General features: G+C 45.8%; 1 protein-coding gene across 2 annotated transcripts in view; it reads left to right on the top strand.

Annotated features, from left to right (window-relative positions):
• The first annotated feature begins 16,330 nt into the window (after positions 1–16,330).
• UBAC2 (UBA domain containing 2) overlaps positions 16,331–25,251 on the top strand; it is a 172,685-nt gene continuing 163,764 nt past the window's right edge. Inside the window, exon 1 of one of the 2 annotated variants that reach the window (XM_046028266.1) lies at positions 16,331–16,604. In XM_046028266.1, coding sequence (XP_045884222.1) covers positions 16,574–16,604 — 31 coding nt within the window. In that variant the 5' untranslated portion in view covers positions 16,331–16,573. The remainder of the gene's footprint in view (positions 16,605–25,251) is intronic. The other variant, XM_046028265.1, reaches the window with a different exon arrangement.

The following is a 25,251-nucleotide window of genomic DNA, read 5'->3' on the forward strand; positions in this document are numbered from 1 at the left end:
CCAACACATGACAACCCTCCCCCGAGACTGCTTTTTGGGGGTGAGTGCCTGGTGCCAGTGTGGTGCCAGGGCTGAGAGGAGGGACTGCAAAATGCCTTCTTGCCCAGTGGGGAGGGACAGGGGGTGCTCCTACCTGAGTGCTGTGTTGGGGAAACACCGCGAGACCAGGGCCCACTAGGGGGCGGTAGAGTACAGTGGTTGGAGTGCAGGCTCTGCCTGGGCGGGGGATCAGTCCTGGCTTCTCCACTTAGTAGCTGGTGACCTGAGGCGAGTCACAACGTCTCAGAGTTTTGGTTTCCTCACCCATCCGTAATATGGAGATGAGAACACTGTCTACAACGGGAGTTTGTTCTGGTTAGTACCCGTGACTGGCATACGGTAAATACTCAATACTTAATATTAGCTATTAGGGGCCGCCTGGCTCCACCAGCTGGTGGAGTGTGCCTCTCCTGATCTTGGGGTTGTGAGTTCGAGCCCCAGTTGGGTGCAGAGATTCCTGCAAAACAAAAATCTTAGAAAAAATTTCTAAGAACAAAAAGGACAATTTGGGTTAAAAATATATGTATTAGCTTGTAGTAGCAGCCACTGGGACAAGGGGGAAGAGGCCCGCTTCTGTGCTTACACACCCGGGGGTATGTGTGCAGCAGAGCAAAGCAGGACACAAGCTCATTGGAACTTATGAAGCAAGGCCTGGAAAAAGCCGCTCACAAAGCTGAGTTGAGGAATGAATCACCAAATAGAGACATGTGACCCACCAGGCCGGGGCCACCCACCCATTCCCTCCAGCTGTAACCTTGTTTTTGGTCCTTTTTTAAAAAATTATTTTTCATTGTGGTAAAATGCATATAATACAAAATTCACCATCTTAATCATTTCTCAGCGTACAGTCATGGCATCAGGTACTTTCACACTGTTGAGCAAGCCTTGCCGTGCCCCCCACCACCTAGAGATCGTTTTTCATCTTGCAAAACTGAAACTCGGTACCCATTCAACATGAACTTCCCATTTCCCTTCCCCACCGTGCCCTGCCAACCACATTCTATTCTTTGTCTTTATAAATGTGACTACTCTAGGTGCCCCATAGAAGCAGACTCATACAGTCTTTCTCTTTTTATGACTGGCTTCTGTAATGTCCTCCTCATGGTTCATTCACGTTGTAGCACGTGTCGGGATTTGCTCCATTTTTATGGCTGAGTTATAATAGCCCCTCACATGTATATACTACATTTTGTTTTCCCATTTGTTGGGTCGATGGGGGGAACCCTTTGGTTCCTTTTCAACCAGATGGTCCATCAGGACTTTTCTGGAAGAGATTAAGCAACCAAGGGAATCAGCGGTTGACCCTGGAAATGAGAAGAAATCTCCAATATGGCAGAGGCGTGGGAGAACAAGAAATGATTTGCCAACGAGGGAGGAAAGAAATTCAGCCAGTATACAGACGTGCAAGTGTATTTAGTCCCTAAATGTCACTCACACGGTTGAGAGGTGGCCCATGGCCATCATTGTCTCTCCATCCCAAACGGATGCTTTTCTACTTAGTTTTGTGTTGCTAGGCTGAGACCCGGCAAACCACGCATTGGGCTCTACCAGTTTGGGTGCTGCAGGAAGGCTACAAGCCTGGAGAAAGAACAAGGGCCCTGGGACCTCCTTTCTGCTTGTGATTCCTCTGAGCAACACCCTAGCGATGCCTTTCCCCCCAAGAGAGGCAGGGCCTTTCTACAGTAGGGGCTGAACGCTGTGTCCAGGTGGTCCCACATTTGCAGATCTGCAATACCTCGCTCCTGACCATCACCAACCAGCCAACACCCCCTCCTCTGATGACTGGATCCCAGTCCCAAGGGAACAATCTTCTAAGTTGTAATATTTTAACTATTCTAGTCATTTCCCTTTGCCTAGCCCGAGAGGCAATAGCTGCCTCCTCTGTGGTATCTTGGGGTTATCCTGGAGTAGATTAATAATTCTTTATATTTAATTCTCTCTTTTCAGGTTATTACTGTAGTTTTGTCTCCTAGCTTGATTCTAACCAGTGCACCCCCAACTGCTATTTCAAAACTTTAATGCCTTCCAGCCTCTGTGTTTCCAGGCCCTTCCCTCTAGTAAGGATGACCTGACCTCTTCTTTCACTTAGAAAATTAAAGCTGTTTAGGTGTGCCTGGGTGACTCATTCAGTTAAGAGTCTGACTTTGGCTCAGGTCATGACCTCGGGGTCCTGGGATCTAGTCCCGCATCCGGCTCCTTGCTCAGCAGGGAGTCTGCTTCTCCCTTTCCCTCTGCTTGTGCTCTCTGTCTCTCTAAAACAAACAAATCATTCTTTTTTTTTTTTTTTAAAGATTTTATTTATTTATTTGACAGACAGAGATTTCAAGTAGGCAGAGAGGCAGGCAGAGAGAGAGAGAGGAGGAAGCAGGCTCCCTGCTGAGCAGAGAACCCAATGCGGAGCTGGATCCCAGGACCCTGGGATCATGACCTGAGCCGAAGGCAGAGGCTTTAACACACTGAGCCACCCAGGCGCCCCAACAAATCATTCTTTAAGAAGAAAGAAAATTAAAGTCATTTAGGTGACCTCAAACATGTCTCCCTCAACACTAGCCAATCGATAGAAATTTCTAGAGTCAACTGCCTTTTCTCAGTCTCAGAGGATAAAGCACTTCTTTCTGTTCTTCCAAGGGTGTTCTTGAGCCCAACCCCTCCAACATCCCCTGTTCTGCTCTATCCCTTGTATTTTCTCTCAGTTTTTCTCTCAATTCTTAATACGTTCTTTTCTCTAGAAAAGCTCTCTGGGAAGCTAAGGATGGGTCGAAGGGTTGGCAGGAACACTTTCCCTCTTTTGTTAACCACATCCCTATTTCCTCGCATAGCATGTCCACCCAAGTCTGAGTTCACGGACAAGCTCTGCATTCCCAGAATCCAGCACAGTGCCTGGCAGGGAGGAGGCAGGCGGACAATCATCTGTGTTCGCGGAATGGGTGGGTAGACACAGTCTGCTTGCTGAAGGAATCAACGAATGGGTGGGATTCTGAGGTTAGCAGAGCTCACGGCACACCCTTCAAGTCACGTCTCTCAGTGTGCAGTCCTTGGACCACCAGCACCAGAATCACCTGGGAGCTTTTTGAAAATGCTGACTCAGGGGTGACTGGGTGGCTCAGTTGGTTAAGCATCTGCCTTCAGCTCAGCTCATGATCCTGGGGTCCTGGGATCAAGTCCTGCTTTGGGCTTCCGGCTCAGTGGGGAGTCTGCTTCTCCCTCTACCCTTCTCTCTACTTGTGATCTCTCTCTCTTTCATGCTGTCTCTCAAATAAATGAATAGATAAAATCTTTTTAAAAGAAAGAGGGAAAAAAAAAGATGCTGACCTAAAACCCACATTGATTGGGGTATGTCAATGCGAAATAGGAGCTAACTGAAAGAGCTCCCAGAGCCAAACTTGAAATAACTTGAGCAACAAAACGAATGAAGGGATAACCCAAATTATAAAATTTATAATTCGTAAAATAAATTTCCATGAGTCTATACTGATATAAATAAATGGTTGAATAAATAAAGGGGAGGAGAGACAAATCTCTTGTACAAAAGAATTTCAAATAATTTATATACATACCACATCCTCAAAGAAGTGGAACGTAACTGCCTGCCCAAGGGTGGGCTGCCCGTAGTGAATTCCTTCCAGACAGGACGGTATGAAAGGGGTAGCGGGTAATTTTCCAGTGGAGAAACGTGACTGACACAGCCTCAAGCAGGTGATCAAGGTCAACACAAGCACTGATGGGTCAGGTTCATAGTACGTATGCTTGACATTGTGTGATGTAAATGGCATTTTACCTTTGTGGGTATTTTCCCCAACAATCGATAGCCTCAGTCTTCTCATGAGAAGAACATCAGGCAAGTTCCAATAAAGGGATACCCTGCATATTTCCTGACCAGTACTCCTCAAAACTGTCAAGGTCATGGAAAACAAGGAAAGTCATAAAACTGTCACAGCCAAAAACAGCCTAAGGAGACATGATGGCTCAATGTAATGGGGCATCCTGGATGGGATCCTGGAACAGAAAAAGGACAGTAGGAAAAAACTAAGGCTATCTAAATAAAGTACGAACTTTAGTTCATCATGATGTATCGATACTGGTTTCCTAATTGTGACCAATAGACCACAGCAATGTAGGATGTTATAACAGGAAGGAAGATGTAGGGTTTATGGGACTCCTTCGTGCTATCTTCCCAATTTTCCTGTAAAGCCAAAGCTTTTCTTAAAAATGAAGATGACTAAAAATTTTTTTCTTAATTCAAATTCCTGGGCCTCCCCTCAAAAGCTCAGGGAATGAGCCTCAGGGCTCCGCATTGGAAACACGCCTCTCCCTGGTTTCATGCACTCTCAAGTCTAGACGCCAGGGTCTTAGAGACTCTGCTCAGAGACAGAGAGGTCCCTTGCTAACTGTGGTTTGGATCCATGCCACCGTGTTGCACAGCTCCAGGGTCACCCTTGATACCGTGTCCAATTCACAATGTTAGTGGCACCCCAAGGCACCGTGGAGCAGACACCCTGCACCCGTCGCCTCTCCGCACCCTTGTTTTGATCCGTCTATGTGTGTTACTGCGAGCCAGTGTTTAACAGCTGGGAAATTCTTTATGAAAGTCCAAAGCTCTGGGCTGCAATTCTGTTTCCCCCAGTCCCTCACGGCATCCCAAGCAGAGCTTAGGAGTGGCTCAACTCCTTAGATGGGACACGTGTTGGTCAGCTCTACGTGACTCTATCACTCCCTGTTGTTCCGAAACTCTTCAGGGGCTGTTATTAACATGCTCGGATTGTCAACTTCTTTATGAAAACAAAACAAAACACACCCCCAAAACAGCTCTCTCTGTCTGGGTCACTATCAAAAGAGGGAACATGAAAGATAAATCGAGTGAGCCTGTGTCTTTAAAAACAAGGAGCATGGTCTTGTTTCTGTCGGTGGGAGAAGGGTCCACGTGTGATTAATGCACCTGCAAAGCGTGTCTGTTGATTGCCCAGCTGCCTCTCTCCGGGAGGGCCCCTCTGGACATCTGAGGCCTCATCTCAGGCCAGCAAGGGATGCCACAGTGATAAATGAGCCGAAGGTGAGCCCTGGAGGAAGGAGGAAGGGGAGAATGGTCTCCTCTCCCTCTGTGTGCTATTCACACACCCTGGGAACACCATGGGGAGAGCAGCTAAGCGAAGCCAGAACCTGAATTCCTGGGGCCTTCGTCAAATGGCGTGAGCACACTGTTCTCATCCTCCATTTCTAATTACTGCTTGAGGAACAAACTGTCTCCTAAGAGTTCTGGCACAAACAGACGGGCGCGATTTGGAGAACTGTTTTAGCCTCCTTGCCCGTGTTCAGAGTATAATTATGGAAATTATAATGATAATCACTGCAGGAACTTACTATGGGCAGGACCTGTTCTAAGAGTTTTCTTTTTAATGTAGCAAGTTATTCAATGCCCAAAAGCCCCCTAGAGGCAGGTGTTATTATTACCACCTTTTCCTCTTCGCAGCGGAGGAAAGGGAGTGAAGGGGGCCTGTCCGGACATCTACAGGTAGTTGAGAATGAACTGGGATTTGAAGCCAGGCTCGGGCTCTCACGTAATTCCGGCTCTCCCAAGAGTCTTACTTGAAGTATGGCAAGGTGCCATAAAAAACACAGAAAACATAACTATCTCTATTTTATGTACATACTTGTGTTCACATTTCACAATGGTAATATGTGACGTCTGGTAACAGTATACAGATCATTTCTTTTAAATAGAATTGTTGCGAAGAGACCCTGATCTTTTCATACTTGGTATGATGGACTGTTAGCTGGCATTTACATGAACTACCAGGAGTAAAAGTTGTTCTGTTCTTAATGAGCATGGAATAATTTTTTAAATGATAACACTTTGTCTTAAGAAATCAGGTGGAGGGGCACCTGGGTGGCTCAGTGGATTAAGCCGCTGCCTTCGGCTCAGGTCATGATCTCAGGGTCCTGGGATCGAGCCCCGCATCGGGCTCTCTGCTTAGCGGGGAGCCTGCTTCCTTCTTTCTCTCTGCCTGCCTCTCTGCCTACTTGTGATCTCTCATTCTGTCAAATAAATAAATAAAATCTTTAAAAAAAAAAAGAAATCAGGTGGATTGTTTTCCTTATCCACGCAGCTCAGTGGTTTATCAGCCGGTTGTGTTAGGAGCTCTTTTCCTTTCTTTTAGGAAGTCTGGAATAAGAGATTAGGCCTCGTCAGTTATCATCACAAATATGTCACGATCATTATTTGATGCCTCTATTTTGCATGTGGATTCTTATACGCCGTTTAAACTTCATGCTGTAAGAACACATGGAAAATTGGAGAGAATTTAAAAAAATATTCAAAGGGTTGAAAAGTTACTGGAAATATTTAGTCTGGAGAAACGAAGGCTAAAGGTGTTTGAAAAACTCACTTCTGGGATGAATAACAGATGTTCGAGTCATCTGGTGGCTGGAGGAGCAGGTTTGGTTGAGGATACTACGCAGATCAACTGTAATGGAAGAAAAGGGATCAGCATCAGAGATCAGGATTGTAACCTACCATAGGCGTGTTTTCATGGGAAGAGCAGAGAAGCACCAAGTCAGGGTCTATTAAAGGATGCTCAGCCAGACGAACACAATGTTCATAGGGTTAGTGTCAGGATCCCACCACTTCTAGGGGGAACACTCCTTCCGCCTTGGAGTCAGGCTCGCTCACTCGGGGTCCATCTGAGTCCCAGCTGGTCTGGCGTGTTTGCAGAGATAGAACCTTGGCCTGCACATGAGGACAGACAGCTACTTGCTGGCTCAGAAAACTCAGGTTGTTATTCTTTCATATCTTTTTGGTCCCTGGCGGGGTGCTCACTGCTGATTAATCCCTTATAAATAAATATTCCAAGCCCATAGTTATGTCCAGAAGGACATAAATTATTGCCAAATCAGAACAATCACCTCACTTTAACCTTTGAACCAACTCCAGTTCCTATACGTACATAATTGCGCTGAAACAACACAAAGAGGAATGTTAAACCCCCTTGTTTATGTGGTTCTACCAGTAGAGTTTCTGAAACTTTCCTAGAACCTGATTTATCTTTTTTTTTTAAGTTTATTGATTTATTTTTAGTCATCTCTACACCCAGTGTGGGGCTTGAACTCACGACCCCAAGTTCAAGCATAGCATGCTTTTCCGACTGAGCCAGCCAGGTGCTCTAGAACATAATTTATCTTGCAATTGTTTTGGAAATCCTTTGTCTGTATTTGCATGTAGACGCTGGATAGCTGGACAATCTGAAGCCCATCCAATTGTCAGAAAGAGGGGAAGCAGCAAAGATGACTTGATGCTGCCTTTCCCTCATTCCTCTCATTCAGTTGAATATATATATATGTATCTAGAAGGCCTACTGTGTGCCAATCACTGTGCTAAGCCTTGGGGAAACAAAGATGAAAGACAGGTCCTGTTTGCAGTTGCATGGAGGAGACAGGCAATTAGACAACGACCTACAGGTAGAGCGGACTCACTTTGATAAAGGAATGCAATGTACAATGTGCAAAATGAGCCCAAGGGTATGGAATTCAGCCGCCATCACAGAGCAATAGACCTGAACTTCTTGGGTTTCTTTCAGAATTGGTCTGAGTGACTGGACCACAGATTCATCTACGAGGGAGTACAAAGTGAGTCATGACTGTGAAAGAGATTGGTACAGGGAGAGGTGGGAGGCTGGAGCCAGGTGAGCGAGCGAGTGACAGTTTCTCCTTGATGCTGGATGGACCAAAACCTACAGCCTTAACAGAGCAATTTTAGACTTGGTGGACACAATGGGTGGGAAGATTTTACCGGTGCAGTTTTCGGTTCCTATCTTATCATTATGTACATGACACAGGAGATCAAAGAAATTGCCACCTTTGGGACAATGGGGTTGCTATAACAACACCATAAATCGAGTTCCTGGGCAGAAGTAAAATCTCAACATAGTTTTGACCTAGGTAGAAATTAAGAAAATGCAAAGGGAAACAGGTGAATGGCAGACGGAAGAGGAAATTTTAAAATATGAATTAAAGAGGAAAGTCGAGTGTAACCTAGGACTGCCAAAAAATGTACACAAACTGGGGGGCTTAAAACAATAGAACTTCCCTGCCTCACAGTCCCAGAAGCTGTCAGTCCCAAATCCAGGGGTCAGCAGGGCTGTGCTCCCACGGAAACCTGGAGGGCAGGACCGCTTCTTGCCTTTTCCAGCTTCTGGTATTTGCTGGCCATCCTCGGTGTTCCTTGGCTGGTGGGGACAGCACCGCGATTTCCGCTTCCGCTATCACAGCGTGACGTCCCTGGGTCTGTAAGAGTCTAAGGAGAGCAGTCATATGGAATTAGGTCCTACCCTACTCCATGATGACCTCATCATAACCAGTTACATCTGCAATGACCCTATTTGCAATGAAGGCCACATTCAGAGGCACTAGGGGTACAACCTCAATATATATTTTTTGGTTACACAATTCAGCTAATAACACTGAGGAGGATAAAAGAGAGCCTCGGGCTTCTTTCTCCATAAAAAATAGAAAGGCTAAAATCAGGGGTGCCTACATGGTTCGGTTGTGTGTCTGCCTTTGGCTAGGGTCATGATCTTGGAGCCTTGGAACTGAACCCCATTGGGGGGGGGGTCCCTGCTCAAAGGGGAATCTGCTTCTCCCTCTCTCCGCTCATGCTGTCTCTCTCATCAATAAGCAAAATTAAGTGGCATAGAATTGTCACATCAGTTTTCAGTACTTTACTTTGTATTTCTAGCTTATATTCTGAAACTCTGAAATATTTTCACGTGTTCTTTGTTCACTGGCTGCTGTGCTGGTGACAGTCTGCCTGCGTATGCACAGTTCAATTGCATTTCTACAGATTGACAATAATAAATACCGCCAATAATGGAAAAAAGAATGATAAAAAACTTCCTACATAATATTCTCATGATTATCTCACCTTGGAAAAAGGAGAAATAAAAGATCAAATGGATGCCTTTTGTTTTGAACATTACGTTGAATACATGAGTTTGAATCAGTTTGAATCAAGGTGCTACTGGTCAGCATAAACCAGCCATAAAGATGGACAAGAAAGCAAGATGAAACATTGAAGCTGATAATCTCTCATATCTCTGAGTGGGTCTTAAAAGTGAGCAAGTGAGAGACAGGCTCCCACTTTTGTTGAAACGACCCTGGGGGAAGGAGATCTGTGGGTTTTGGCCTGGCTTTGATGGACAGGAGACGTCTGGGCGGTTTGGGAAGAGGACACAGCCTGGTCAGGGGATGGGATTACGATGTTTTGCGTATCTTTCCTGTTTCGATGATGTCCTAAAATCCAGTTTGCACTTCGGCAAGGATCTAAGGCAGCTACCCTGAGAGGAGTCGCTTATGTAGTACCAATCAGTAGCCATATCCATTAGGAGGAGGAAAATGTTGGCCCTACAAAAATGGCCTGTGCTGGGATCAGAGGTGATAGGGTAAAGGGAATTGGCGATCTGGTCTCACTTCCTTTTCCCCACTTTTAGCAGATGCTGCTGGTGTCCCAACTGTATCGTCTCTGTCCATTCCAGAGGCACAATGATTGCATCCGCCTATAAGAATGTTAGCTTGGGGGCACCTGGGTGGCTCAGTGGATTGAGCCGTTGCCTTCGGCTCGGGTCATGATCTCGGGGTCCTGGGATCGAGCCCCGCATCGGGCTCTCTGCTCCGCGGGGAGCCTGCTTCCTCCTCTCTCTCTGCCTGCCTCTCTGCCTACTTGTGACCTCTCTCTCTGTCAAATAAATAAATAAAATCTTTAAAAAAAAAAAAAGAATGTTAGCTTGTGTGGTGTATGGAAGTAAGGAGGTCAGATGTCATTCCAGGCAGGGTGCAGAGAAGAATGAGAGGGCAGAAGGATGCTGCAGAGCACAGTAAAAACTAGAGCAGGACAAGCAAGTGCCTGTCTGGTATGAACAGATGGGACATGTTTGTACGGACACTAGAGAAGTAACCTTAACTTAGCCTCTGAGAAAGAGCAGATGGTCTGGGTGGAGAAGATGAGGAAGTGTGACAGTCTCACAAATGTGACAGGTTCTATACGAATGATTTAAAAATACTTCCTTATGAGTAGTGATGAAGCAACACAAAACTGATCTCCTATTCTGAAATCCCGCCACACGTTAGGGCCTGCGCTCCATCTCTAGAACTCAGATCCAGAAGACCCCATGCTTTGATAGTGGTGATGGGCTGAATCAGAAAAAGAAAAAGCTCTAGAGAAATAAGGTAGTAGACTAGGGTGGGTACTGGAGGAAGACCAGAAGAAAAAGGCAAACCAACCCTATCACTTCCTAACTCCCCCACCATGATTTCCATACGAACATTTCTCAGCCCAGCTTTCTTAGGAGTATGCCACGAAATCATGAAGCCTACGGGCAGAAAGGTATCAGCCCTATGGCCCAAGACTTACCCCCCAACCCCTGCCACAACCCCCTTGGAGACTTACTTCCCAAATGCAGCTTTTTTTTTTTTTAAGATTTTAATTATTTATTTGAGAGATTGGGAGCATGAACAAAGGGGAGGGGTAGAGGGTAGCGGGAGAGGGAGAAGTCGGCTCCCCACTGAGCAAGGAGTCAGATGCAGGCTCCATCCCAGCACCCCGGGACCTTGACCTGAGCCAAAGGCAGATGCTCCACCCTCTGAGCCACCCAGGCACTCCCCTGCCCTCCCACCCCATGCAGCTCTTAGCATGCAGTCTTGCCCTGCTCACTCACAGGGGTGGGCTACAAGTGTGGACAAATCGAACAGCTCACGAGTAGCTCTCTGGGACCGATGGGAGTCATGGAGAAAGACACCCCCCTGCCCGCCCCTCCAGTGCGATGACTTGGGGGCACTGGCTCCAGCTGCCCACAGTGCTAATCTGTTTGATAAAACTCACCTCTGTCGGCTTCCCCACTTCCTTTCCTTGTCTCATTCCCCATTCTCTCACTGGTCTTCCCTAGGACAGCTTCCAGACAACTTGAAACTTTGTCCCAAAGTCTGCCTTGGGTGAGACCCAAGCTAAAACAGATGGTGATCATCTGAAATATTTTTTTTAATTAATTGATGAAACTTACTGAGGTTCTAATTCTATTAAAAGAAATCTCAAATGTTCTGTTACATTTTGTTGCTTCTGCAGGAATTGTTCCACTGCACTGAAACCCTTTCCACCTAAATATGCAGTTGGGAATACTCTGATATAATAATGTTAAAGAAGGACGTCTCCCCTTAATCATGTTTTAGTTCAATTAACATTTCCTGCAAATTGGTTAATATGCGGCATCATTTTCAAGTGGATTAATCACCTAATTTGATATTACAAATCCACACTGATCTCTAGACTTAACCATTATATGTTTTTAAATAGCATGAAAATTAGCAATACAGTCCCAAACCAGTCTTTTAGACCTACCTGGTCTTATTTGCTACAGATACGGGAACTGTGACAATAACTGGGCAAGAAAGCATCTCTTAAAATGACCTACGTTTGTTGAAAAATGATACTTCCTTCTTCTTTAGTAATCTTAATCTTACTGACTTGTAGTTTAAAGGCTTCATTTAAACATTTCTGGTACATATGATATATATGTCCAATCACTTTGTAATATTCCAATATCAGTATTTTTCACTGATTGAAACAAAAATTGCATGTGAGTATCAAAGAACAAAGTATTTTAAAACAATTTTCTCTCTGAAGTTTCTACCTTTGCCAACTCTGCGTCTTTATATAATATTCACTTAGTCTTGGTGGATTGGACTGGAGTCATACTTGCTCATTCATCTAAGTGAATTGGGAAAAAAACTATGTCGCACATATGGACACTTTCAAATCTTCAACAGAGTGTTCTCAACACCTTTTCTTTTCTTTTCTTTCTTTCTTTTTTTTAGATTTTATTTATTTATTTGACACAGAGAGATCACAAGTAGGCAGAGAGGCAGGCAGAGAGAGAGGGAAGCAGGCTCCCCACTGAGCAGAGAGCCAGAGGCAGGGTCTCAACACCTTTTCTTAATATTTACATTATATATAGTATTTTTTATAATAAGGGCTAGGTTTATACATTTTTTAAAAGATTTTATTTATTTATTTGACAGAGATCACAAGTAGGCAGAGAGGCAGACAGAGAGAGAGGAGGAAGCAGGCTCCCTGAGGAGCAGAGAGCCCGATGTGGGGCTCGATCCCAGGACCCTGGGATCATGACCTGAGCCGAAGGCAGAGGCTTTAACCCACTGAGCCACCCAGGCGCCCTTTTATACATCTTTTTTAAAGATACAGAATCACTAAGTGCATCGTTTGCATGTGTAAATTGGGACTGGTGACTTCAAAGAGACCAGCAGAGTTGTTGCATGTGGAATGGTGTTTTGAATTGGTGAACAACTCTTGATCAAGTTCCAAATAACAACTGAAACAGTAACTAGTTGCATTCCTGGCAAATTCAGCATGAATTAAAACTCTGCCAGGCACAATTTTACATGTAAAATGAAATTGGTTCTAGATTCAGAAAAATACAAATAGACTTTAACCTACATAAGAAACATGAGGTTGGAGAGTAAAACACAAGTTAGAAAAGAGAACGATTAAATTTTTTTGGTAAAAGGATTGCGTTTGGCATTTACTGGACCCCACGCAGGCTCCTCCAATTCATTGTGACAACCCAAAATACACTTAACAGGTTTCCAAAATGCTCCCTGCTCGGTAGACATTTATAATGAGTATTACTGAATCAGTAAAAAGATGCAAGTACTCTAAAAAAAACCTCCAGACCTATTTCCTCATATAACTATTAGTTTCATAGATATTATATGCTAAAAATGCATTTGATGCAGTGTCAAGGCTGCTTTACCCAAGGACTGACCATCAACCCTAGTCATTATCTACTGATTTCCTCCAAAAGGTTGCTGACTACAATGCCTGCTAATTTGGAAAGGGGTTCCTCAGCCAGAATATGGAAACAGGATGTGGTTTACAAGGTAAAGGTACAATAGCTGTCATATGATCAGAACTTGGTACTTTGGAAGTCTGTGGTTCTTAATTTGGTTGTGGTTGGCCCCCCTCTACTGTCAGTAATCTTTAGGAAAAATTCTTTCTAGCTCTGCTCTATGAAAGAAACATGGTGCTAAGGGCAAGCTGAAATCTACAGGAGAAGCTGTGTCAGGCATCCTTGGTCAGCAACCTTCCCCCAGGACTCCTCTGGAGATCTGCTTTCTAATGCTAAAATCTTAGAGATGCTGCGTTTTATTTTAGGAAAGGAAGACAATGTCTTCACACCAATAGACTCAAAATGGGTAGGATACAACATCTGGTAAGACACATTCCCTGCGCGCTAGCAGCTTACTCTTTCAAGCTCACCACCACTACCCCAATGTAGAAAGCAGATTCAGCAAGACATGGCAAGGCAAATGATGATTCCTAGTAACTGACAGAATTCGTTTTCCAAAATACAATCTAGAGAAGAGACAAGGTGGAAATACAGGCAAGGACTTTAGAAATGATAAACACTGAGCAATCTAGGATTGTGTGAGAATTGTTGGCTAAATCACGCAAGTATAGAAGTTCTCAAACTCACACTATTGATATTTTTGGGTAGATTTTTTTTTTTTAAAGTAGGCTCTTCACTGGGCTTGAATGTGGGGAACTCACAACCCTGAGGTCAAGACCTGAGCTGAGATCAAGAGTCAGATACGTAAACCACTGGGTCACTCAGATGCACAGGAGAAGTCTTCATTGTGGAAGGTGGCCCTGTGTATTGTAGGATGCTTAGCAGCATCCCATCTGCCCATTCGATGCCAGTTGTGGGCCCCTCTCATAACTGTAACACCAAAAATGTCTCCAAATTTTGGCAAGTGCCCTCTGGAGTCTCCAAACTGCCCCCTGTTGAGAATCTCTGCACTAGTGCTTCTCAGACTTTTGCATACAAATCACCTGAGGGTCTTGCTAAATGTTGCTTTAATAATAAGTCTGGAAATAGGGCCTGGCACTTTCTAGTCCAAACAAGATCCCAGATGAAGCCGATGCTGCCCATGCAAGGACAATACTTGCTTCTTAGAAGACAAACCTACAGCTTTCGACCAGTTGATACGTCCAGGTTCCGAGCGCAGAGTACACTCAAGGTACAGATCCCTGAAAATACTCTCAAGCAAGGTCTGCATACTGTATTAGGTTACTGTGCATTTAGTTAAGAATGTTGCAGAATTGAATATAAATAAGTGAATGGGTTTTTTTTGTCTTTGTTTTTCTAAACTTCAAAGTGCTTTATCTCCTATTTCAGCAGTTCTCCAACATTTTATCTTGGGATTTCTTTAGCATTCTTAAAGATTATCGAGAACTACCAGAGCTTTTGCTAACATGAGTTATATCTATTAAAAACATTAGAAATTAATTAAGAGACAGAAAAAATTAAAAACTGTTTGGAATTCACTTAAAAATAAGACCCATTGCACATTAATATAACTAATATATTTTTGTGAAAAATTGCGGCACATTCCCAAGCAAAAATTATGGAGGAAAATAGCATTATTGCACATTTTTTTGCAAATGTCTAAGATCTGACTTTATATAAGACAGCTGGATCCTGCTATTGGCTTCTGCTTTCAGTCTGTTGTGATACATTGTTTCGATTGAAATACATGAAGAAAATCTGGCCTCACAGGATTTTGTTGGAAAAGGAAGCATTTTAATAGTCATTTCAGATAATATGGACTTTTTCTGATACTACAGCATAACTTAACAAGCAGTAGTTTCTTAAAGATTAGTTGGAATGAGAAATCTGAAGCCTTATCAATGAGCTTTTTGTACTGTTACACTAAAATGTATCGCTTTATCTTGCAGTTTGCATTGATCTTACCCACCCATGATTTTGTAACATGATGCAGTGATCAAGTGGAGAATGCTGGTTCACTAAGTTATACAGCCCTTCCGAATGCACAGAGGGAAACTCCATTATATTTTCATGAGTAAGAAACATGTCTTAGGGGCGCCTGGCTGGCTCGGTGGGTTAAAGCCTCTGCCTTCGGCTCAGGTCATGATCCCAGGCTCCTGGGATCGAGCCCCACATGGGGCTCTCTGCCCAGCAGGGAGCCCGCTTCCATTCCTCTCTGCCTGCCTTTCTGCCTACTTGTGATCTCTGTCTGTCAAATAAATAAATAAAAAATCTTTAAAAACAAAACAAAAAAGGATTTAAAGACTCTGCCTTAGGCTCAGGTCATGATCTCAGGGTCCTGGGATCCAGCCCCGCAATAAATCAGTGATAGCCGTCTAGCAATAAATCAGTGATAAAATTCTGGGTCACTGTCACCTCTCCTTCAAGGCAGGAACTGTGTTTTATTGAGCCACAAATTCCAGACTTAGCTCACTCAGTGCCTGGCCCTTACAAGCACTCCAAAAGTATTTTCTTTTCAAAGTATGCCATCCAGCTGCGTAGCCTGTCCTTTTCATTTAGCCTTGTAGTTGGTCAGTTTCCCCACAAGACGCATTCTTTAATAACTACATAATATAAAATTGAAGTTTTCAGGCTCAAACTCATTTTAAAAAACATGACTTTGCCTTCGTAAAGGTTAATCTCATTTTGCGAGGAGAAAAAAAAAATGAAATGCCTAGGTCTGGAAGGCCGCTAAGGCAGAAGTTTGGGGAGCAAGGTCGCTCAGCCATAGACTCGCCACCCCTGGGATCTGACCACCTGCCAGCGCGGTGCGGAAGGGTGGGGTCCCGTGGGCAAGATTCACGGCGCCTGAGGGGATTCCGCGCGGGATCGACGCAGGAAAGGGCTGGACAGCGTAGCTCTCGGCGACTGAGAGGCCTCTCGCACTGGGGGACACTAGAACCCCAGATAGTTACTGTCAACCGTCCTCGGGGGAGCGAGCTTCGGGGGGCTGCCCGGAAAGACTGAGCATGCGTGGAACGCGCCGGGCGTCCCGTCCGGGGAGAGGTTAAAGGTCATGAGGAATGCCCTCTACGCCGGCACTCCCGAGGAATCGGCTGCCACGCGGTTCCACAGGTCGTGGAGTGGCGCTGAGCCCCCAAGTGCTACTTCCAGGAGTTATACTTCCGCCCCTCCCACGAGGTCCCCCTGTTGCTTTTCATTTTTTTTTTTATTTATTTTTTTTATAATATTTTATTTATTTGACAGAGAGAAATCACAACTAGGTGGAGAGGCAGGCAGAGAGAGAGGAGGAAGCAGGCTCCCCGCGGAGCAGAGAGCCCGATGTGGGGCTCGATCCCAGGACCCCGGGATCATGACCTGAGCCGAAGGCAGAGGCTTTAACCCACTGAGCCACCCAGGCACCCCCACTGTTGCTTTTCTAAAGGCGACCCGCAGCGGTCGGGAAAACCCGGACGGACGGATCCCTCCGACTGAGGACCGACTTCCCTTCCCAGGCAGGAAGGGAGGGGGCGGGCGGAGCGGCGCGTCCCACGGGCTGCGCATGCGCCGCTCGCGAGCAGCCCCTGGAGTGGAATCCAGTTGCCGGATTCGCCGCCACGCGGGGAGTGCGCCTGCGCGGTCGCCGGGTCCCTCCACCTCTACTTCCCCTCCCCCTGTCCCCCCGCGGGGGCTCCGGGTCCGGCGGGACCATGTTCACCAGCACCGGCTCCAGTGGGCTTTGTGAGTACTGACTGCCGCCATCCTGGCTGTTCCCTACGCGCGACCCTGGGCACCTCTCTGAGAAGCCTGGGGGCAGCGGGGACCCTCGGGGTTGCAGGTTTGGGGGCCGACCCTCCATCCCCGCGCCCGAATCTTAGAGGTTCCTTCCCGTGAGGGGCAGCGGGCACCGCCCCCACCTCAGCCTGGAGGGGCAAGTGCGGACTGAGTCCCGCCGTCAGCCCCGGCCCTCACCTATGAATCCCAGGTGCGATGCTCAGGTGTTCCAGGGGCTGCTGCAGGCGGGCTGGACAGTTAGGGTCGGGCTGGATGTCCCGGTGTTCTCCGGGCTCGACACCTTGTGCTCAGCGGCGCGTGTGCCAGGCTGAAAGAAGGGACTGTCCTGGTGGAGCAGATGCTGGAAGCCTGCCCCCTTCCCAGTCACCTTGCTCCATTTAGGCTACAGAGGGACCGAACTGGCTCTCCCCCAGATGCAAATTTCCAACCTCTGTCTCGGGAACTGACCCCTCAGGTTTGCTTAGATTTCTTTCTTCCTCCGTCTCCCTTAAGAGTTTTTAGACAAATACAAACTGATGAAAGTACATTGAAGTGGAAGGAAGTTAAGTCATTTGGCAGGAAAGTGGGGACATTGCTGCTGGATGTCGCCGTGATCTTTCACTCGAATGTCAGTGGTGGTCAGCAGATAGAGGGCAAAGAAGTATATCTATAGAGTTTTACACAATTTTTTTTCCCCTGAAATCGTTCAGTTGACTCTTGGTAAGGTGGCCTGTGTGTTAAGTAAACAGCGGTGAGATTCGGCACTGGGACAGCAACAGTGAACTGTTTTGAACAGGCGTAATTTACAGTTGCTTGTCACTGTTAGTACTTCTTGTCTCTCCACATGAGAACTTGATCATGCCCAGGTATGCAAGCAGTTGACATTCCCAGATACTAATGATCTACTGTTATTGTTAGAAGCCTTTTCTGAGAATACAGGTCTTAGGCTGAGGGTGAGTGTCAGAGACAGAGGCATAATTTTAAATCTTCCTCACTCTCAGGTTTTGGAGTGGGTTGGATATTTATGATTTCCCTTGTTTCATAATTAATTCGATTCACTCATTGGCCTTAGAGTAGGTTACAACTACTGGCTAGTTAATCTTCCCCAGACGACCCTTTGCATAAAGAACACAGGACTGTTGGCACCGTTGGTCAAGAAGGTGGTGTGATTTTCTTGGGATCACACAGTGGCCCCCACACTGCATATAAAATTAATGGTCGAATCTTCCATTTTAGTTATTTCGGCCTTTTGAACTATCTTTCCCTCTGACCAAAATACATGAAAAAATTTAAAAGGTTACTCTACGGCATGACTGGGTTACTGGTTACTGTAGTAGTCATTGTGTTGGCAAAGTTTATTCAGTTTTGATACATGGTGACGCTGGGGAAGGTCGTGCTTGATCACCTAAGGCACAGGGTTGATGAGTACTGAGTTCTAGGAACTGAACTCCTGCCCAGGGAGAGGCGTAGGCCAAGGCTTCTCCTCAGCTGTCTTGCCCTGTTTCTGAAATAAGTGTATCCTCAGAGTAAGACTTGACGGGATGGCCATTCCTCAGAAGGCCATGTCTCATCCACTCATTTAACAAACATTTTGAGCATCTATTATGGGCTAGACATATTATGGGCTAGCTAGTTGCTGGGATTTCAATGTTGAACAAATCTCAGTCCCTTGTGTTCCTTTAGTGGACGCTGGGCAATTTTTCCAGGACTGGTCTTTGGCAAGACTGGGTGTGAGCAATCATCTGCTTTAAAATTTTTCCTGGCAAGGAAAATTTTCCTTGAGAGGGAAGTGATTTTATTTAGCAAGTTGTGTGGCTCCTTGGTAAGTCAAAGTTCTAATTTTGAGTAAGTATCCCAGGAAGGATAATCTACCTGCCCATGACCCTGTGAATGATGAGCGAACATTGTCTTTTCAGGGGAAAGAGTCCCTGTCATTTCCTACCACCTGCGTATGTCCCTCGTTATGTGACTGGTAGATAATGGTGTTTTAGTGTTACATTTGCCTTCCTCTCAGTTATTTCTTCAGCAGGTGTCTATTGGGTACCCATGTAAGCCCCACACTGTTTGTGTACAGAGGATGAGGAGGTAAACTGGGTAAAGGAGACCAACGTCAAGTAATTAACAAAGTGATTTCCCGTAGTGATGAGAGTCCTGAAGACAATACGAGCATAATGGTATGGAGATTGAGGTTATGGTGGATGCCTGCTTCAGCAAGTGTGGTCAGGGAAGGTATCTGGGAACATGACCCTTGAACTGAGTGAGACCCAGGTGGTGTGAAGGACCCAGCTACATCAGAGTTTGTTGAAAAATGTACAATTTGCAGAAAGGGAATAGCAAGCACAAAGACTGAAACAGGCATAAGCAGTGCATTTTCAAGGCACTGAAGAAAGCTGGGGCTGCCAGGGCGTTAAATCACAGATAGGGTGTTTGTGACTATGTCTTTGAAACTGTATTGCTGTGTATCTAGTCATGTAATTATGGCTTGATAAAAGTGTATGGGAAACATATTCAGGACTTATTTTAGATTGCTTAAAGACCAGTGCATCATTTAATTATGTGTTAAGCAATAGATGTATCATTTATACTAACTATAAGTTTTTCCCATTACTCAGTCACTTCACAGTATATTCACTCTGTAACAATAGACTTAACCAACATTAATTGCATGTCTGATGTATTCCAGGTTTAGTTCCCACCCTCAAGGAATTCATTGTCTAGTGGGGAAATATTTTAAAAAAGAAATGAAACAACTTGTCTGCCTGGTGCTGTGGGTTTATTGATGGGGTGTGGGCTGGTTAAGGGAGAGGCACAGTTGTTAGTGCAGGTGATATTTGAGCTGATTTTTGAGGGATAAGTAAGACTTTGTCACGCATGCAAGTGGGGAGAGGGCCTCAAAGAGCAACAGAGCCTGGGCAGGCCTGGAAAAGAGGAAGGAGGTGGTGAATTCGAGTATTGTTGGTTATGGCTGGACTGAGCTGTTGAAGACGTGTGTGGTGAAATCATCCACCTGAAGAGGGAGAGGAGGAGGAGCTAGGGAAGAAGGTAGAGGAATGGCTGAGGTTCCTCCTCTTCAGGAACACAGATAGGAATGAATGATAGACCAAAGTCCAGAGAAGCAGGAGGAGGTAATGATCTAGAGCACTAAGGAATGCTTCGTGTTGCTGGGGGATGGAAGACGGGGTGGGGGGAGGTTATTGGTGTTGGTGACAGCAGTGTTTCCAAATGCTGCCCAAGTCCTAGCTAGGAAAAAAAAATCAACCATGGAGCTTTCTGAATGTCCATATTCCCAGATCCCAGGACAGACAGATTGAGAAGGGCTAATGTGGGCATCAGCAAAATCTGAATTTTTAAAGCATCCCCAGGAGATTCTAAGGTTGCAGAGAGATTTACATCAAAACAAGAGGGTGGTGGGCAGAAGGGGCAGAGTGAATAGAGTCCAGCGGAGATGCTGAAGGCTCCAGCTAAGGTAGTAGCAGTGAGAATGAACAGGATAGAGAAGAAAGATTCTAAAGATGTGTGAGGAGGTAGGTTGCGTCCATAAAACTTGTTGAGGGACGCCTGGGTGGCTCAGGTGGTGGAGCGTCTGCCTTCAGCTCAGGTCATGATCCCAGGCTCCTGGGATCGAGTCCCTCAGCAGGGGACCTGCTTCTCCCCCTCCCTCTGCTGCTCCCCCTGCTTATACTCTCTCTCTCTCTCTCTATGCCAAATAAAAAATAAATAAATAAAAGCTTAGAAAAACAACCATAAATAAAACTTGTTGGGTTTGAGGGATGAAGAAAGGTTGAAGGTGGCTCTGGATGGACAGACGGTGTTAACCGTTCATTACGGTAGGGAAATGCGGAAAAGGGGGAGCTCGTTGTGGGGGAAAGACGAGTTCAACAGTGACCGCATTTAATGTGGAGGGCTGTGTCGTGTCCAGTTAGAGATTCCAGGGGGGCATTTGGAGAGAGGGCGCTGAGCTGGATGCGGGTGCTTAGGTGGGAGCTCTGCCCTGGATGTGAGTGAGGGTGCCAGAAGCAGTGAGTGGAGTTAGGAGGCCGAGGGCAGGAGCTCCGGCAAGTCTAGCAGCTGAGGGATGGTGGGGAAGGAGGAGTCCCCAGAGTAGGCAGAGATGGGTATTTCCTTGGGAGAAACCTGTCTTACTCTCCCAGTTCAATTAGATTTGCCCTCTTTTGTTGTAAATCAGCTTTTGAGCTTCTCACCACGGTGGCTCTGATTGCCACAGTCTCCATTCCCCTTGTCTCTAGTTTATAGCCCATTTCTGGCATCTTCCATGTCAAGTCAGGAGCCCATAGCTAATTACTGGAGTTACGGTCTCATCGAGACTCTCAGCACCTGGTTCTGCTGTCCTGCTGCAGTCCTTTGACGAAGTCCCACGCTGGTGTTCATGTGTGACACCTGATCTGAGTCCGTGGATTCCGTCATCTCCCTGAGCTCGCGCCCTGCCATCCCCACCCTCAAGACCGTCCCTGGTCTCTACCCATCTCTCTCTTCATGCGCGCCCCCGGTAAGGGCTGTCACTTGTTTATAGCCACATTTTTACCATTGTCAGTGACTTCCCATTGTAGGTGATAGTTGAGCTGGGTTTTGAGGGATGAGTAAGAGTTGGTCGGGCATACAAACTCGGTTCCTTTCTCCTTCCCCAAGCAAAAAGAGTGAAGCACCCTTCTAGCTGAAGGCTGCCCTCCATCTCCTCTTAACTTACTCTCCGCTGCCTTTTGTAACACCACTGTCTTCTACAACCTCTCCTCCGAGAGGTGAGCCTGGAACGTGGTTAAGTCTGGCTTTCTCCAGTTGATGCCGTAGCGGGCCTTTCAGAGACTCCCAGAGTCCTTCAGCTCCCTCACCTGTGGAAAGGAGGGGATATGATGTATTTTGTTGAGTTCTTGTGAAGATTAAGATTTAGTGTGTGTAGAGCTCCCAGATTGGGGTCAGCTATTTTCAGCCGGGTCCTTCTTCTGTGTTCTTGAGAATAGCATAGCCCCGCTGCTGACCCTAGCCTGCACTTTCCCAGCTGCTGACTTTCTTCTTCCTAGCCTCAGCCCTTGGAAGACGAGCTTTACGTTCCTTCCTCTCCCCCGACCCTGCACTCTTTAGCCCTCCGCAGCTCGTCCGCTCTTTGATGGTCACCCACCGGCACGGCTCTGTACTCTACCCACTGCAGCCTCAGTCTGCCCCGCCAGCCACGAAACCACAAAAACTGCTCCGGACCAGGTGACCTGGGACTTCCACACCAGCAAATCTACCAGATGCTTCTCAGTCCTTGTCTTAGTGGAATGTTCTCTTGCATTGGCCTTGATGAACATTTCCTTCGGAAATTCGTTACTTGACTTTTATTTTTAAATTTCATGCTCACCTGCTTCTCTTCATACCTCCTGACCACATTTATTTAGTTTCTTCGCGTTTACTGGATTTGGCATTAGTAGGCTATGGTCACGGTTAGGAGAGCAGTTTCAGTGGTGCATTAAGGCCCAAACCTGCTTTGTCGAGGTACAGAGTGAACCAGAGATAGACAGTACAAGTAATGGGAGTGGACCACAGGGACACACAGTGGGGAGGGAATCTGGGGAAGACAGAGCTGAGTTAGGCCCTTTGCAGTCTCAGGTGCTTGGGTGTTTTGCTAACTGAAAGTCACCCAGCACTGAGATGGAAACCGGTGCAAATTTATTAGTGTGAGAAATAAAGTTTTGAGCTGAACTGGAACCAGCGAAACTGGTTTTGTTTCAAAACCAGTTAAGGAGCCTGGAGTCAGATGTAGTTAGGGAAGTTAGGTGCATCCAAGGGCCAGTGAGTGGTGTCAGCCCACAGTGAGGACATTCATCTCACTCCCGAGGTGGGCGAGCTGTAAGGACTGGTCATTCACACGGTCTGCGTACTCTGGCCCCTGCGTGATGCTTAAGTGGACACCTGGAAAATTGACCTCTCCAGCTGTTTTTGTGCTCTTAAGAAGTACCAGGCTATGTTGTCACAAACGTATTCTTTCTTTAGTTGTGTATTCCGTGTGTCAAATACAAAACTTACAGGAGATGAGAAAATGTTTCTGTCTCTCACCATCTCTTTGAAATGTACTCAGCTTGGAATGCTTTTTGCCTTTGTGAAAAGGAATCAGACTTATAGGACTTTTTATTCACTCTTCAAGTTATTGATTCAGCAGCTGTTTAATGAGCACTCCGGTGAGCCAGCCCCTCTTCTAAGTGCTCGGAATTCAGTGGTACATAAAAGGTGAAAAGTACATTCAAGTGGCAATAACCTTAGAGAATAGAAGTCACAAAATCGGGGCTTAATTTAAAATCAGAATATGTATTTGGGGGCCCCTGGCTGGTTCAGTTGGTAGAGCATATGCCACTCTTGATCTGAGGGTCACGAGTTTAAGGCCCATGTTGCACATGGAGCCTACTTTAAAAAAAATAAAAATACGTTGTTGAGTGTTTGACTCAACACTTCAGTCTACATTCAAGGGTAAGACTTTTTCCTTCCTTTTCCTCCCATTTAAGACTCGTACTTGACAACCACTTGCTGTGAGAGAAAGCGACGTGATTGCCTTCTGCCCTTTTTGCGTTCCCGTGTCTCCCATTTTGTTTCTGACCTTATTAGGTTCTAGATTAGGTGGAGTGGGAGGAGGCAAGAATGGTGAACTAGGATCGTTCTTACGTGACTCTTACCCTGGTACATGGTTCAAGCTGCCTCTCCTCTGGGTTCTTTAGATGCGTGTGCGACTCCCTTGCCTGCTACTCCCGGGCCTTGGGGGAGTGCATCTTCACGTTGGTGGGCCGTATTTAGTGACTCTTCCTTAGTTCCTAGGAACTTAGGTCCACCTACGGTTTCCTCCTTCTGGAGTCCTTTTGGCTTGCTTAAGGGCGCCATCGGACTGAGCCCAGGATGACCCCGCTGCTGGCTCTTCCCTGCGGCCCACCTCTGCTCTGCTCTGCTGGGATTGCGGATTCTTTGCCTCGGTGGTGCATTTTGAGCTCTGGCATCAACGTGGCTTCTCTTTCTCCCACTCTTTAAGTTTCCCAAGGTGGAAATCCGCTGTGCCCCCACTCCAGGAGTCACGCACGTATTTGGCTCACTGAATGAGGCCCGTTGAGCCCCTGACACAGCTCGCTGTGAGGGTGTAGTTGTACTCGGAGCACGTGGATGCCCACGCCGCAAATCTTTCACTTTTCTCTGTTCAGTAGAGCCCTCTTGCTGTTCCGCTCACTCTTCTTAGATTCATAATCGGGCTGAAAGGCGAAGAGTTGTGGGACTGCAACTAGTAAATTGTAAATTTTGTAAATTCTGCATTTTGGTGTAGAACCTCTCTTTGGAGCAGCCCTTGTATTTGGTACCTTAGTGGGAATTCCAATTTTGTCATCTTGTTTTGGTTGGGTTTCTGTTTTAGGGGACAAGATTCATCTGACTGGCCTCTTTAAAGGTGACTTGAGAATTTATATATTTCTGCTCTAATTTCATTGTTTGTTGCAGTAAAGGATTAACTCATCAGGCCTGGGTTGCCCAAACCCTGCACAGTTGCCTTTAATGCCTGACTCTCGGGGATAAGCTATTTCCTACATTTCTTAACTTTCAGAGGAGTATATCCTTGAAATTCTCAAGGAAGGTACTATTTATTTAAGAATTTTAGCTGATGGGTGCCTGGGTGGCTCAGGGCTCTGGGAGCATGATCTCAGGGTTCTGGGATCGAGCCTCACGTTGGGCTCCCTGCTCAGTGGGGAGTCTGCTTGTCCCTCTTGCTGTGCACCACCTCCCCCCATGCTTTGTTCTCTCTCTCAAAACAAACAAACAAACAAACAAACAAAAAACCCCAACCCTTAAAAAAAGTACTTTAGCTGAGGAGGAAAGATAGGTATTAATTAGGGAAGAACAAACTTGAGGGGGGATGCTATTATTTTTTATTTTATTTTTAAATTTTTAAATTTTTTTTTATTTTTTATTTTCTAAAAATATTTATTAAGTAATTTCAACACCCAATATGGGGCTCGAACTCGGGACCCCGAGATCAAGAGTTGTGTGCCCCACCAACTGAGCCAGCCAGGCATCCCAAGGGAGAATGCTTTTATTTTTGTTTACTTACTTATTTAATTTAAATTCAAGTTAGTTAACATATAGTGTAGCATTAGTTTCAAAGAAGAATTCAGTCATTCATCTCTTACCTGTATGACCCAGCGCTCATCCCGACAAGTGCCCTCCTTACTGCAAGTCATCCATTTAGCCCATCCCCCACTCACCGCCCCTCCAGCAGCTCTCACTTTGTCCTCTGTATTTGAGTCTCTGTGGTTTGCCTTCCTTTCTGTTTTTATCTTATCTTATTTTTCTTTCTCTTCCCCTGTGTTCATCTGTTCAGTTTCTTAAATTCCACATATGAGTGAAGTCATATTTGTCTTTCTCTGACTTACTTACCTTAGCATAATAGCCTCTAGTTCCATCCACATGGTTGCAAATGGCTAGATTTCACTCTTTTTGATGGCTGAGTAATATTCCATTTTTATATATACCACGTCTTCTTTATCCACTCGTCAGTCAGTGGACATTTGGGCTCTTTCCATAACTTGGCTATTGTTCATAGTGCTGCCATAAACGTTGGGGTGCACATGCCCCTTTGAATCACCATTTTTGT

The sequence above is a fragment of the Meles meles genome, chromosome 14 (assembly GCF_922984935.1).
Source record: "Meles meles chromosome 14, mMelMel3.1 paternal haplotype, whole genome shotgun sequence".
Taxonomy (NCBI): domain Eukaryota; kingdom Metazoa; phylum Chordata; class Mammalia; order Carnivora; family Mustelidae; genus Meles; species Meles meles.